Source organism: Hydra vulgaris, chromosome 10, assembly GCF_038396675.1.
Source record: "Hydra vulgaris chromosome 10, alternate assembly HydraT2T_AEP".
NCBI lineage: Eukaryota > Metazoa > Cnidaria > Hydrozoa > Anthoathecata > Hydridae > Hydra > Hydra vulgaris.
In genome coordinates, this window is record NC_088929.1 from 44,293,060 (window position 1) to 44,310,018 (window position 16,959).

At 27.8% G+C, this 16,959-nt stretch overlaps 1 protein-coding gene across 2 annotated transcripts in view; it reads right to left on the minus strand.

Annotated features, from left to right (window-relative positions):
• Window positions 1–1,295: 1,295 nt before the first annotated feature.
• LOC101236610 (mediator of RNA polymerase II transcription subunit 13) overlaps window positions 1,296–16,959 on the minus strand; it is a 69,801-nt gene continuing 54,137 nt past the window's right edge. For both annotated transcript variants that reach the window (XM_065808108.1, XM_065808109.1), the window contains exons 12-20: window positions 16,597–16,768; window positions 16,270–16,399; window positions 14,374–14,590; window positions 14,085–14,294; window positions 13,753–13,985; window positions 3,928–4,061; window positions 2,503–3,104; window positions 2,343–2,425; window positions 1,296–2,266 (exon numbers count right to left, since the gene is read on the minus strand). In XM_065808108.1, the coding sequence (XP_065664180.1) occupies window positions 2,131–2,266; window positions 2,343–2,425; window positions 2,503–3,104; window positions 3,928–4,061; window positions 13,753–13,985; window positions 14,085–14,294; window positions 14,374–14,590; window positions 16,270–16,399; window positions 16,597–16,768 (1,917 nt within the window). In that variant the 3' untranslated portion in view covers window positions 1,296–2,130. The remainder of the gene's footprint in view (window positions 2,267–2,342; window positions 2,426–2,502; window positions 3,105–3,927; window positions 4,062–13,752; window positions 13,986–14,084; window positions 14,295–14,373; window positions 14,591–16,269; window positions 16,400–16,596; window positions 16,769–16,959) is intronic.

A 16,959-nucleotide genomic window follows, 5' to 3' on the forward strand; every position in this document is an offset into this window, starting at 1 on the left:
ATAAACCTGAGTTGGTTTATTTTGAAAATATTTTTGAATGGTTTGAGGAGTATGATACTTTTACACATTACTGTAGTTAATAAATTTGGTGTAATAACCAATGATTAATGTGTGTTGTGACACAACCTAGTCACAAACGAAACAAAAATGCCCACAGTATAGTTGAAATATGCACTTTAACGAAGCAGGTCTGAACCTTCGATATCTAAGTGTTGCTGAATATTCGGTGTTTCAGCCGATTATTTGGCAAAAACCACTCTTCGTGACATTTCGAATATATCAAATAAAAATAAAATGAGCAAAGAAATAAATTTTCAACCTTTGTTGAAAATATCTAAACCATGAGTTTATATATTTTCAACAAGTCTTTACAACAAGTAGTTGTACCGCCTTTCATCGTCGTCATAATTGGAAGTATCACTGGTGTGCGATGTTTCTTGAACTTCTGGTTTTTTAATTTTGGGCACACTAAGGTGTGCCTAAAATTCCAGACAGTTAAGCCAATAAGAGACCTTTCTACTAGTTCTACATTTTGACATCTTTGATTAGTTAAGGAAATTTTGGAAGATCTTAAATTTCCTACTGTTTATAAAAGATTGGCTGTGAGTGTTAGGTCTTTAGAATATACAGATTACGATGATATATTGCTTAAGAATGCCTAACTGAAAAATGGTACTGGATGCCATGGCATGGCAATAGAGTTAATAATGCCAGGCAATAGAGTTAATAAAGTTATTACTAATTACGATTTTGTTATTTAATTTTTTGCTTGTCGCAGTGATTTGACCAGTAGTAACACGGATAAGTATGCTAAAGTAATTCACTTGTTAAACGTAAAACTTAACTTAACTATAATAAGGAGGTTATACAAGCATCACATTTATGAGACCCATACGTCTCACCTAATGTAAACGTTTAAAGGAAAAACAAAGGGTCCCCCTGAGAACATTGCATTTAAAGTTAAAAATTGAAACGAAGATTGTATGAAAGTGAATACTCTAAAAACATTAGGCGTTGTGAAAATGAAGTGAGATAAGCTAGAAGTTAAGTCAGTGTTGTACACCATTGCAAAAGATGCCCTTTTGTCCGTATTAAAGCTCTGCTAAAAAAATACTTTCGCAAACGGTGATAATGGAAATTTGTACAGCATGTCGTTTATCTTAGAGGAAATGTAACTTATCTTCAATTCCAACAACCTGGCACTTGTCATGAACGTTTTATGACAAACGGACATATAACTAAGATACATCAAGCTAATAAAAGGCTGTAAAAATAACAAAAAAAAAAGGCATAGCTAACATTATGGAACATCTTAAAAACTCTTCAGTAAATAAAATGCTGATATTAAAAAAAAGTAAAACATTTTACAGTTTTATTTTTTGCAAAACAAAAAGTACATTTTAACTTATTGATAAAAAATTTTTTGTAAATACAAAAAGAGAAAAGACATAGATTATAGTATAAAACTGTCAAACATTTTTTAACAGAAAGATCTTGGAAAAATAACAAAATAAAAATATTCTAGTTTATCTTTATAAGTTTCTAAAATGTTCAATTTAAAATAAAATAAAATTAGAGTACCACAAAAATATTCCACACCATTATTATAACAGAGAAAAATATTGAAGTATTCTCATATCAGATTTAAAGTTATTCGTACTAAAAGGAAACATCAGATTCAAATTTTTTCTTTTTTATTAAGGATTCTACTTTAAATATTGTTTGAGTAAACCGTCTATGATCACACTTATAAGAATAATTCAAGAATAGAATACAAATAATATTAATTTCAATATTATTTTAAATAGATTAATACGTAAAATTGCAGCAGATATAAACAATTCTGGAAAAATACTCAATTCGAGGTTTTATAAACTATATCGTAGAAGTTTGTAAACTACATAAAAGAAATTCATCTATATACAACTTCATCTCTGTAAACTATAATTTTTGATTTTACATTAAAATATAAATACTAAAACAAAAATTAAACCGAGTTCTGGTATCTAATGTGAACATCAAAAAAACGCAGGATAGGAAAAGCGCGCGATAGATATGAAAGACAGCGATTACATAAATAAATCGAAAATCATATTCACTTTCTAAACGAATTTAAAAAAAAAAAAAAAATTAACAAGTAAAGCACGCTAGTATCTTGCGACAATTTTCCACATTTTTTACATGAACCGGAAACGACGACTCTCGCTTACCGGTAGCAGGATTAATAGTCAACCAAGAAAGGTTATCAAAACGTTCCAAAATAAATCTAAAGCATTAACTAATAATTTAAAACAAAAATCATTCAATCTATATAAATAATTTAATTACCAATATAAATTTACCTCAAGACTTCGAAATAGTTTTTAGAATCTAATGGGTGTGTTAAATCAATAGCAGACGATGATTCGTGAATCAAAAGATCACTCTATATGATAATAAATTTAAATAAGTCAAACGTTAATAAAAGCAATAGATTTCTAGGAGAAAAAAAAAAAGACATACTCTTAACACACTCGGTTCTGTACTTTTCAGTTTATCGTCCGAAGAACCTGACAATAAAAATCCTGAAGCAAGTTGATTACACAATTTATTAGAATGTTTGTTTGGAGATATGTAGCTATTAGAAACTTGCCCGAGAGGTGAGAAAAAAGGTAAATTATGCCCGGCAATAATATTGGGAGGAGAGAGACCTAAAGTATTCATCTTAGAAAACTCAGATTGAGGCGAAGTACTAAATAACGACGCATCGGCAGGCGAGGAAATAAGTGGCATGAAAGTGTGGTTTTCGTCGTAATCATTGAATAATCTGTTTTTCCGATCTGTAGAAAAAGAATCATTTATGTTTGTTCCTAAAGTCTGTTTTTGCCCATTTGATGACGGTATTATGTATATGCGACTGTAAGCGGAATCAATATTACGTATTTTTTTAAATAACATCAGCCTTATGTACCGATCAACCTTTGTCGTGCAAAACGATATACTCTTAAAAACGCACTTTCCGCGTTTGCTGTCATCAGTGGAGCATCGAACACAAACATCGGTATGTGGAGATGCAGGACGGGAAATAAGATTATGGATTTCTTTTTGTACCAAGTTATTCATCTCTGAAAATAAAAGTAAAGAACATAATATTCCACTTACCTTGAGACCAGGATTGGGGTCAAATAGATTTTACCAAATACAAATACGTTAATTTCAGATTTTCTAATACTAATTCAAATACAAATATATGTAATTGGCATTTTCCAAATTCAAATTTTAAGTTTAGAAAAAATACAAATATTTTTTAATACAAGGTATTTGGTAAACAAATTTTATACAAAAATTGTATACCAAATAGAATGAAAACAAGCCTTTTAAAAAATATCCCTTAAGAATAAATTTTTAACTTAATTTAGTGTTAAAAATAATAAAAAAAAAATCTCTTGGTTTCCCCCAAAAAAATAACGGTCTACCTAGTTTACGCCAATTTTAGTTACTATAAATACGCCAATTTAGCCCATATATGGGCTAAGTTGGCGTATTTGGATTCCTATTGATTTTGAAATTTTTAAAATCAAAATCTTATTGATTTAGCAATTTTTTAAATCAAATTGGCGCATTTGTATTCATGTTGATTTAAACATTTTTAAAATCATGCGCATTGTATTCGTATTGAATTTTATTTAATAAAAATTTCTAAATCAACAATCTTAAATACTTTAATTGTTAAAATTATTTGAATGAAATGTATTTGTAATTCCGTAAACTTGGTAGACCGTTGTTTTTTTTAGGGAAAACCAAGAGAATTTTTTTTTAATTTCATTTCTAACACTAAATAATGTTAAAAATTTATTCTTAAGGGATATTTTTAACTACCAAATACAAATATTTATTTGTCTGCCTGTGACTAGTATATATACATATTTTTTTAATATTTAAACAAACCTTTTAGCTCTGTGTGACACACATCACCATATCTACTTAAAACGATTCTCCAACTGCACACAGAAAATGATACAACACTGTTTATAAAGTCCCACAACTTTCTTAATATTATGTTCCACATTAAATCCTTTTTCCTAAAAATAAAATATTTTGATCAGAAATGAAGCAAAGGTTAAACTAAATTTTTCAAAAAGAGAGTGATAAAATGTTTTGCGTTGGGGTAAATCGGGTACTTTTTAACGCACATTTTTAAATAATAAAATTTAAATTCGGTCAATCCAGTGGAATTACTTTCTCTATAAAATTCCACACCGCAAATATTACCCATAGAACTTTAAAAGTTTAAGTAATTTATATATTATAAACATAATTTATGTATTATTTATTATTCAATCAATTTAAACTTGTGTCAAATTAAACATGCTTTTCCAGAAATTGTAGCACGATCAAGCTTCAATTAAATCTGACAAAAAACCTCATTCAAATGTGAATAATTCCACATCAAATCATCCAAAATTTTAAGAAACTTTGAATCAATGGGTACCCATATTTGCTTCAAACTTTTGCATTGCATAGGCTATTGCATGTTACAAAAAAAAGTTTACAAAAATTTTTTTAGACTAAAATGTTGAACGGTTCCCAGGATATTACAATTTTAATATTGAGCTGGTTTTTTAATGTGACCTATAGGTCACATTAAGAAGAAGCTAGGCCTAGCTTCGTTAATAAAATTAAAAAACTAAAAAAAAAAGAAGATAATAAAGCATGTACAATACTTTTTTGATGCACAAATGAAATATAAATAAATAACTAATCTATATACTTTAGGGTCCAGCGTATCAAGAACTATAATTTTAAAGAAATAAAACTTTTTTAGATTACTGAAAAAAACATGCAAATGGAATTCCAATTAGGTATTAAATTTGGTTTAAAGACTCGAAGAAGAAGAAAAAATTACAGTTATGTTATATTTAAGTAAGACTTATATAATTAGATGTAACAATTAATTATCTTGACAGTTAAAAAGCACATCTTGTTTTGTTTTTATATAAAAACTGAACAAATATGTTATTGATGTGTATTTGTTTTTGTTTTAATTTTGGCAATTATGTAGTTAATAAAATGTTTAGTTAAGAACAACATTCATTTTTATTTAAATAAAACTAACAATACCAAAATTTATTCAAATGCAAGACATTGTAATAAAGAAAGAATCTGAAAAAGTAAGAATTATTTCTAATTTAAAAACTAATTTTTAACTAAAAATGAAGTTGGAAGGTAGAATTTTTATTTAATTGTTCAAAAAAATGTCTGCTTGATAATAAAATGTTCATTCACAGTATTTTATCTTTGTAAGATGTATTCTATTGACTCTCATTAGACTATGCGAAGGCCAACAAAATGTTATTAAAACTTTAAATAAAGAAGAAAAAAAATTACATCTTTATTTAAAAATTATATCTTTAAATTGAATTATTAAAATTAACAATACTATTTAAAAGATATTCTACAAAATATTTGAAAGTAACGAGAAAGCTTGTTGTGATTCATTCAATGCACACTCAAAAAATTGCTTGTAAGTATCTGGCAAGTTTGATAATTTTATAATTACATAATTTTTTGATTTATATTTTCTGAAACATAACAAATACAAGTTTTATACATTTTATATTATGTATAGAGATGTTCAAACTGATTGACGTTTTTCTGTTCGCCCGTGTTTGTACGATCCGAACCACCGAACCGCAAAAAAAATGAAAAATAAAAAATGACACAAGAATCGGACAATTTTTTGTTGTTGTTGTAATTCTTCATATTTATTGGTATTTCATATTTACAGGTTCGTAGTAATTTTTAGTACAGATTTAAGTAAAGTATATACCGGTAGTAAATTAAAAAAAAAAGTTGAGTAAGTTTTCAATAAGTTTTTTTAGTGTTTGTCCTTAGCATTGAAATGGGAATTTTGCAGTTCCTTGTCCATTCGAAGTAGCATCAAGGCTTCAATTGTTTCTGGTGCAAGATTGGCTCTCCTGTCATTAGTAATCAGCTTTGCAATGGAATTCATTCGTTCACTTGGGGCTGAGGTAGCAGGAATGGCAAGAACAAAGCTAGATACAATGAACAATACTGGAAATGTCTCTTTATTTTTTCCCCACCACTTCAGTGCTTCATTCCCCAAATTTTTTAAATCTTGAACATTTGGTGCCACAACTTCAGTTCTACTATATTGTTCAATTTCATTACTCTCAACAGGGGCTGTTGAGTCAATAAAGGAAGAAAGTGAAGGCAAAATGTGGTTAGAAAAAGGCTTGGTAGAGGAGTGCTGCTTTTTCTGAGATAGAGAATTGGTCGGTGATTAGTTTGTCTTTTCAAAATTACAATATTGTATAAGACATCGCAGGTTTTCCTTTGTTTCTATAAGCTTGGCAGAAGCATTTTGTCCGAAGACTTTGAAAAACTTGCAAAAAGGAATAAAAAACAAACGAATGCAATGAATATGATTTATTTTGAATTTATCAGACAAAATGTCTGTTGCAAAACAGACATTTTGTCTGATAAATTCAAAATAAATCATATTCATCATGTCATGATGATGTGATTCTAGACTTTGAAACACTAGTTTTCATGTCGGCTGATTGTGATTCTAGACTTTGAAACACTAGTTTTCATGGCTTCAGCAACTTTGTGTTTGGAAGGAAGAATGTCTTTAGCAGTAATATGTCCCCGATAAGTAGCACCAAGATGAATAGCAGTGTTTATGACAGATTCAAATCCTTCCCCATAAATTGTTACAAATGGACGAAGATCAGTACTAAATAACGCAAGACAACTATTCAACATCGCATTCTTGTGGTTTTTATGAACTTGCACAGATGTTTTGAAGGTAGAATTTTCCTTTTTTATTACTGGCAACATAGACTGTGAAGGATCTTGAGCTGTTGGGGCATGTGTTTTTAAATGTCTGATCAAAGTAGTAGTGCTACTTAGCTTTTGGTGAACAGCTTTTTTACAAATGTTACAAACTGCAATATTTTTGACAGGTTTGGTGGCATGTAATTTGAAGAGCAAAGAAAAATTCATCCAAACTTCTGACTTGCCTACACCAGTAGTTTTCGCTTCCAAAAGAACAGAACCACTGGAAATTTGTTCATTTAAAATTATATTCACCATAAAATAATATTCACCAATATCCTGTAGTCCAAGGAGAATGAAACTTTTAAAAGTCTTGAAATAATTTAAAGCTGTAGTGAATAATCGAAAATAAAAACCACAAACAAAAAATAATTCCCATGAAAAAAAGCATGAAAAACACACCTGGAGAATTACTCAACTTTTCTGTCACATACAAAGCTATGATGCGTATATAGAACAATAGACCATTAAAAGTTTACAACAAGATAACAATAGAATCAAAATAAACAAAATATTTAACGTTTATATGTGCGTACGTTTCATGCTCTTTAGATATCTGTTCACAAGCAACAAGAGTACAACCAAGCATAGTTTCGCATACATCGTGATTTTTAATAAAAAAAACTAAAACTAGGATAAAACAAAGGTTTAAACGATATCAACTATAAATTTTAAACTAAAATATACAGTAACCATAACTTAAAATTTCCAGAAAAAATGAATATTTCCACTATAACAATCAACTATTAATTGTAACGCATTTATTTTCCGGTAAACGTCAACTAAATAATCACCCCAGAAACGTCAAAACACAATAATCAAAACAACGTACAGAACACTTAAAGGACACTTACTGTAAACAGAACTGGACACTGAATCATATTACCCTCTGAAATTCACTTCTCAATAGTGGACACCTGTCCGAATATGGTAATTTACCTTGCACTCTCTAGCACTTATGTAAAATATCTCTTCTCTTCCCTCAGAACTACAACGGCCTGATGTGTTCCAAATAAGTGGTGGAACTTTAATAGCTTCCACTGCGAAACAATAGCAAAAGTCTTGAAATAATTTAAAGCTGTGGCGAATAATTTGGATTAAAATGGAATAAATTCAAGAGAGATAATAATGCTGAACAAGTCGTACAACCGAACATTCGAACACCTTCGGAAAAGTCAATCAATTTTAATCGATTTGGCCCAGAAATGCCAGCCCGGTCGAACGCCGAACATGGCGGCCATAAAAAAGTCAGACAATGGCAGACATCGGACAAAACATTCTTCAATCAGAACCGAACATTTTGATCACGGATACCGTTGAAAATTTTTCAATTCAAACCGATCAATCATCTTGTAAAATTTTTTTGACTCGGTCGCACATCGGACACAATTTGACCCATGTCCGACCATCTCTAATTATGTACCAAGAAGCTTTTAACACTTCAATCATATATTTAAAATTTCAGTCATTTCACTTCATTGTTTTTATATAGTTACAATAAAAGAGCTATAAACCATGATTTGAAGTAGTTTAAATATAGAGAAAATACTCTGAAAACCTAATAAACAAAAGATTGTCAAATAAGAATATCTAAAGAGAAACAAAGTGAGAGATAAACAAGATTAGGATTTTGTTCATTCAAAGTAACAAGATCAACAAAAATTTAAATAAATCTCTAAAGCCTTATTCAAAATCTTCAAAACATAAGCTCTCAAATGAAAAACAAAAAGTTGCACACAATAACATAATGATAAAGAATGTAACTAGAGACTAGTGATTTCGCCGATTATCCGGTTTTTCGGTTAACCGGATTTTCTTCGAATATCAAATATCTATTTTCGAATAATAAAAACCGACTTAAAATTTTTATAGAAAGTAACAACTTACTTATGACGCATATTGTTTGACATATCTTAATTGATAAAAGATTATAAACTTCTTTTATTAATTTAAATGTTAATTTAATCAGTTTTGTTTGATAATATATTCTTATAACAATTTACAATAGAAATCTCAAAGTATTACTTATTACTTATGCAACTTTAACAATTCATTTTTAAGAAAGATTTTTCGGAATATTCTGGAACTTTTTTTGCTTACTCAGCGTGTTTTTTGAACCAATAGAATTCGTTTATTTGTAGATTTGGCGGTATTTTAGTGTTATCAAATGTTCTTTAAATTATTTTTCCGGACCAAGATGTTTTGAGAACATTCAAGTTTATCCATGCTTCAATCTATGTCCGCATAACAATAAGTTTTTTAAATACACGCAATTTAACTTTATAACATCTTTCTTTTCCTGATCAAATGTTTTTAGATGAGAGAATGCTTTTAAAAATCCGCTGATATTAAAAGATTTTGATAAAAAAAAATTTGCAGGGCTTATAATTTGTAATATTAAGTTAAACGTTAGAATGTTCCGTGACGTCAAGTGGCTTTGTAATTATAGTGCATATAAATTTGATAGTGGTTGTTAATATGTTTGTACGACTTTATGTGTAATTTTTTTGTAATGTCTTTTTCCATGTTTTTACTCTCGAGTTCCTAATAAACGTCACCACCCCCCCCCCCCCCCCCGTTTATTAATTTTTGATTATTTTTCCTTAGCTTATTAAGACCCCCCCGTTTATTAATTTTTACTTGTTATCAAAGTTAAATTTATATCCTTAGATTTTAAAAAAAAAACTCTATGAAAATCGGCCTAAAAATTAAAAAATAATTATATCAGTTACAAATAAAAACAAAAAGTTCAGCGAAAACAAGCTTTAAAAATCGTCGAACTTAGTTTATTTCCCACCAAAGTAAAAGCAAATTAAATTATATTGAAATTATGATAAAACGGCTGATAGAAAATGTGCATTTGACAGCAAGCCGCGCTAGAATTAAAAAGTTTTATTCGTGTTTTGTAAAAAACTTTTTAATTTGAATTTATAAATTAAAATTTTTTATAAAAAATCCCCCCTCCTTTTATTAACCCCCTCCGTAACCAAATAGTCGGTTAACCACAAAATGATGGGAACTGTTATCCGGTTTTTGAAACGGTTAACCGGCGAAATCACTACTAGAGACATTGAATGTCATGTCAAGTTTCTCTCAAAAAAAAATGTGAGATGAAACAAAAAGCACTAAAAAAAGATAAAACATTGATGAAATAATAGGCTTAATAAAAGAAAAAAATTTTGTGTTCTGACAAAAAGATTATTTTTCAACTTCATAACTTGCACCCCCAAGTAGGTTGATATAAGAAAGTCAAAATAACTTTGCAATTAAAGAATACCAGGGAAAGATAGCTAGAGGAATTTATAATAAGAAAGGATTGTTAGATATTTGTATAATATATTATGTATATTATACCATTGTTGTATATGTATATATGTATATATGTATATGTATATATATATATATATATATATATATATATATATATATATATATATATATATATATATATATATATATATATATATATATATATATATATATATATATATATATATATACATATATATAAATATGTATATTATACCATTGTATAAAACCAAAGTTTTACCTAAATATGTATACAATTCTGTTAAAATGTTTTATGACTCAGGTAATTTTTGTCTAGCTATCCCCAGAAAAAAATTATGTATGCATCATTAAAAAAATCCATAAAAAATAAACACCTTTGTGAATTTAAACTGTATATTTATATTACACAACATAAATAATCCATAAGTTCATATAAGCTACTCAAAGTTTTCTTCACTTAGACCAAAGCGATGCATTTTACCATGTGCCAGTGGTATACATTTTGTTTGCACTTGTTCTTACCACCAAAATGCCATATTGCTATTGAATGTAGAAACAAAGAATACATACTCACACAGTGTAATGATTGTTCTGTTAAAGAAGTGCTCACTATTCATTCATGTGAAATTTTTGGAGAACATATTTTTGAGATAAACTTAAAGCAATGGCAAAACACAGATTATTAAAAACTATTGATTTTGATAACAGAAGTTCTGACTTTCATTAAACTATAAACACTCTGCTATGAAAAGCTGTAAGGTTGTTTCTTTATTTCCTGATTTCAAGTAAAATTAAAACAAAAACAAAATTTGGATCAATCAAGCATTATCGTTATTGTTGACTTTGTAGAAAAAATATGCTTTTGTTGTCCAAAATGAAAATCAAAGCTCTCAGTAGAACACCCAACAATGTTCTTTAAATCCATTAGTGATATACTAAGAGGTGGTAACTAAAAATCTGGACTAACTTTAACTGACAATAAAATGTACCCAGTAAGTAAATAAAATATATCAGCGAGAAAATATTGGGCTCAAACCCAGGTAACCAGCACGAGATCTATTTTAAATAGTTGGAATATATATACAAATACATAAAACAAATAGGAACTAAAGATATCCATAACCAGAAGAATATTGAGGACTTGGCTAAATATTGCACTATTATTTTTCTAAACAGCCACAAATCTATTTTTAAAAAGATTAATTCAAGTTTTTTTTAATGTTATAATTGTGGAGCTCCGTATATTTAAACAATTAAAATATACAGATAAATGAAAATCTTACATGCTTATTTTAAACATTCGTTTAAGTTTAAACTATTAATTTCGTTTAGTTTAAACTTAGTTATTGTAAACAAATATTTAGCAAAAACTGTACTTAAAAGCAAATTACACAACTCAAATAGATCAAAGTATCAAACTCATTCATTCAAAGTTTAATTACTAAAAATTCTCTTGTGAATAAACTCTCAAACAATAAAAAAAGCTATTCAAATATCCATATAAATAAGTTTCCTTTTTTGCAATTCATTTTCATTATTTTGCAAAAATATATTGTAAAAAATATTTAAGTAAGACATGTCTATATTGAGTAAATAGGGTTTTGTGGTTGTCAACTCCATAACACTCCTTATTTTTTGTTAATTCAGTTTCACTCCCAACAAGGCTGTAAGCAACCACTATTAAGTTGAGAGTTACTAGAGGAAAAAATGAATTGAGTTATAGAGCAACGAAATGGTTGACAGAAGAATTGAAAAGTTGTAGGCTGTATGAGTCAGGAAAATATGAAAATGGGAGAGAGTTCTAAAGGGTTGAAGTGCGAGGAAAAAAACTAGATGAATTTTTTTAGAGCATGCAAGGACAGATACAGCGAACGAATGAGACTGAATGAGTTAATGGAGAGTTTTAGTTAATGGAACTAGAGATAACAGCTACTTTGAGCAGCAACCATGATAGTATTTGTAGAATAGAAAAAGAGATGCATCTTTATGACAATGGGAGAGAGACTCAAGAGGTAGGGAATCAGGAGTAATAAATAGCAAGTACAATAAAGAGAAGCAACCTTAGCAGATGCTAATTTAGCTATCAATTATATATATGATTTCCATGAAAGCCCAGCAGTGAACGATAATCAAAGAAGAGGTTAAGAATAGGACTCAGTGAGAGTAACAGTCTTAGACTTAAATCAAGAAGTTTAATTGTTGAAGTTAAAACTAAAAGCAATCCTGTTCATAATATTTCAACACAATTCAAAGTTAAATGTTTATTAAAAAAAAGGTTAATGTTTATTAAAAATTTCTTTTGCAACAAAAGGGCAGATTTGGGTTACCCAGGAAAACAACCAAATTACAGGATGCTCGGGACCAATGGGGAACCTGGCACATCACTAATATTGAATCATATCACCTCTTACTCTTCTTGTTTTTAAAACAGTCAAGTTAAATCTTTTCAGTCTATCTTCATAGCAAACACTCTTTAAACTAGTTATATGTATATAAGTTGATATTTTTCAAGTTTATCAATATTCTTTTGATACTAAGGGTTCCATACAGGCACCGCAAACAAATGTGGACAAACCAGTAACATGTACAATAATTTGATTGTACTTTCATCTAATTGACAAAAAGATTTCTTTATCTAACCAAGTTTTCTATTAGTTCTTGCAATTGTGTTGATACGCCATTCCATATCATAACACCAAGATCTCTCTCTAACATGGTTTCTTGTATAACTGAAACATTTTGCTGAATCATATTGAGTGTACAGCACATTAAATATTTACAGGTGAAGTTTCTTTTTCCGGTATGCATAATTTTGGATTTTTCTTTATTTAAGTTGATTAGCCATTTTTTGCTCTATTCAACCAACTTACATAAGTCTTGTAACATTCGAGCATCTTGACTGTATTAATGACTAAAATAACTTTTGTGTACTCTGCTTATTAGGGTGTACTAAAAAATAACATTTTCAGAAAAATATATGCTGCCACCTCCTCAATGTGAACTATATGATAAAAAAAACATAGGATTTAAACAATTTTTGAATAAAAAACATTTTTAGGGGTCCCCCAAAACCCTTGATCATTAAATAAGTTCCTAATATTATCAGGAAAAAAGTTCTTTAAAAGTGTATAATGTTGGGTCTCAAATGAAGCGTAATCATATGAAAATTTCAAAAATGATATATTTAAAAGAAAAAGAGACGCAAGATAGACTCTTATTATGCTTTGCATAATAAGAGTCTATCTTTAGAGATACCAGCCTATAATTAGTTACTTTTAGTAACTAATTATAGGCTTTATCTCTTTATTTATACAGAAGGGTAATATTTGCACATAACCATAAACCTGGAACAATGCCACCTGAGAAAGAATGATAAAATGATAATTTTTTTAATAGTCTTTTTTTATATTATCTAAATTAGTAAACAATTACTTAACAAAAAACTCAACTAATTTATTATGCTCTTTTAAGAATATTGAACACTCTATTTTGTAGAATACATTTTAAAATTGTTTATATATATATATATATATATATATATATATATATATATATATATATATATATATATATATATATATATATATATATATATATATAAAACTTAAAATAATAATATACTTATTTGAATGAAGTGTCTTTATAAGAGTTGTTTCTGATAACTGTCCAATTTTGTCTGTGCACATGACAATAAGCCATTTATTATCCAACGATAAACAGTAACAGCAATATAAAATATTTTCATGTGAAGAACTTGGAGTGGAAGATATAAGAGAATCTGATTTAACATACTTCATAGGATCAGCTAAGACATATGCAGGATGATAAATTTGTGTCGGAAGGATATTTTCAACCTAAAGCAGAGTTATACTATTCAGTTTGATTACTTTAATATTACAAACTCTTTTTTCAAATTGTTTTTTAAAATTGGTGATCTTTTAAAATTTGTTTACTTGTCTTCTTCTAATAAGACTTTCCCTTGCATTTAATATGCCAAATCCAGTCATACATTTTTGATTTTTAAATACATCTGAAGTTGGATTTGAGCGACACTGAGAGTACACATTTAATGCTAATCTCTTCAGTTCAGCACAATATGATCCTTTAGTGTCATGTTTTCGTGCTATAGAATTAACTTGTAGCAATTGCTCCAAAGGGATAATCTAAATTATGATTACAAAATTTCACACTTTTTTTGCTTTTTTTCTTCCCTCAGTTACTATGATCATAAAACGTACTTACTTGTAAAATTATATTGACTTTTAATTTGCTATTCAGCTGAGATGTCATTTCAAGGAACGATCTCAAAAAACCAATATATGAACATAAGTTTGTATCTTTTGAAATAGAGTTGTTATGAAATGGGTCAACCATATACACAACAATGCTTGGGATCGCCATCTCACATTCAACAACAGGTAAGTCATCATAAACTGTAGCTGTAGCCGTAGATGAATTACTGCAATCAAGCAATTTATCTTTTTTAGTAGAAAATATTTAAAAATGTTTTATTACAATTAATTTAGTCAAGCAAATATATTTATAACTTTTATTTTTTATAAAGCGAAAATGTATGTATGTGTGTATGTATGTATGTATGTATGTATGTATGTATGTATGTATGTATGTATGTATGTATGTATGTATCTATATATATATATATATATATATATATATATATATATATATATATATATATATATATATATATATATATAAATATATATATATATATATATATATATATCAGGGCTTGTGATGAAGAAAATCGTCAAGCGTGTTATATCGTGCTCGTAAAATTAGAATATGTTTTCATCGAGCGTGATTATGTGCGCTCAAGATAACGTCGGCGAGCGCGATCATGAAAATTGCTGAACGCGATGCTCATAAAAAGCTGTTTTCTTTTTTTATATCTTTTTTTATTTGTTACATAATTCTTTCGTCGAAAAATGTTTGAATTAGTATCACACTCATGAAACTACTTCAACGAAGTAGATTTTTATACTTCCAAACTTCTTGTATATTGTCAGATCGCGATTTTATTTTTAACTATTTATGTTATAAAAAAATAATATCAAACAAAAACGCAACTTCTTATTGATTTAAGTATTGAAGTATAATTTAGTGACTTAGTTTTGCTTCATTGTTTTGATATATTTATTTTAAAATGTTACGCTGTAAACTTAATTAACGGTTAATGGTTTTTATATTTCTTGATATTTTTTATTCAAATTAATTATTTAATTTTTTTCTAAAATTTCTTTTTTAAATTATGTTTTTTTTATCTTAAAAAAATAACGCAAGAATAATTTGAAATAATAATAAATAAGAATAATAACTTTCCATTTAATAAATGTTGACATCATTACTTTGTTTCCTTTTCGAATGTGATTGCGAACATTTTAAACAACAGAATCGTTTTAAATTTGAGTTAAAATAAATAATAGTTAATAAAAAACCTACACTATGAACAAAAACTAATTTTAAAAATTACTCTATTATTAATATTTATTTTTATTATAAACGATGTGTAAAATATTACAAACAATAAATCAAATAAATATTACTTGATATTTTCACAAGATTAAAAATACTCTGCAGTTTCAATTTTCTTATAATGGTTTTCTAATTTTCTATTCTTATTTTATTTGCGCATTTTTGTATTTACATTGTGTTTCCACATTCACATTCCATTATTGAAATTAGTAACTATTAACGACTTCAAACTGCTCATTCATTACGTTAGTGCAAAAGAGAACGACGTAGTGCTTTTTATATTTTATATTAGTGCTTTGATAATAGAATATCTTTAATAAAAAATCTTTTTTAAATATTTAATGAAAATAAAATAAATAATCCCGAACTATTGGACGAGCGTTATTTTATACGCTCGTTATAAGCTGAACGAGCGTTGTTTATCGCGCCTAGAACGTTTGAAAATACCGTTTACAGGCGTGTTTTACGAGCGGAGCGCGATCGCGCTCGCTTCATCACAAGCCCTGATATATAATGAAATAGTTTATTTAAAAAAGCTATCCAATAAAAAAAAAAAAGGGACAAAAATAATCAGAATAATAAAATAATAGAGATAATAAGAGATAAATATTATCATATAAATACTCTGAAAGAAAAAATTACATTGTTGTAGACTGTCCTCCAGATAATGATACTAGATTTTGTTTTCCACAGTTAGAAAGATTATTTTTATCGTTATCAAATTTGTTTATGTAAAGAGATGAATCAAGAGATAGAGAAGCTAAATATGGACCTAAAAATGCCAACATTATTCAATTTGTAACAATTAAATTTCATTAAAATCATACTTGTATATTTATTTAAAAAAAAAACGTTACAGATTACATTATTATTACTAAACATTAGGATAAAAAAATTTAAATCTATAATTTAATTACAAAAATAAAAAATAAAAAAAGTTATTACTTATGTAATATATTTATATATTACCAAGCTGATGTTTGCAAAATTGTGCAACAAATTTCAGTTGGGCCCTAGCATCACCTTCAAACCATTCATCAACAGTAACAGCAGAAAATTTGCTGTAATCTTTTTGTTTGATACGTAGCATTCCATCACGTAAATCTTTTATAATTGGAGAGTGAGAGCCAAGATTAAGTGTCTTTAAAAATTAAAATTAAAACACACTTAAAAGTCATCCAAAGTGCATGTTACCTCAAAATTTTATGTAAACAACTTTTTAAATGATGTCAATTGAAATTAAATTTTTAATTACATTAAACTTCTATTTTCATAAAAATTTCTTTAAAAACTGAAACACACATGCTATAACTTTTTCACATATTATAACTT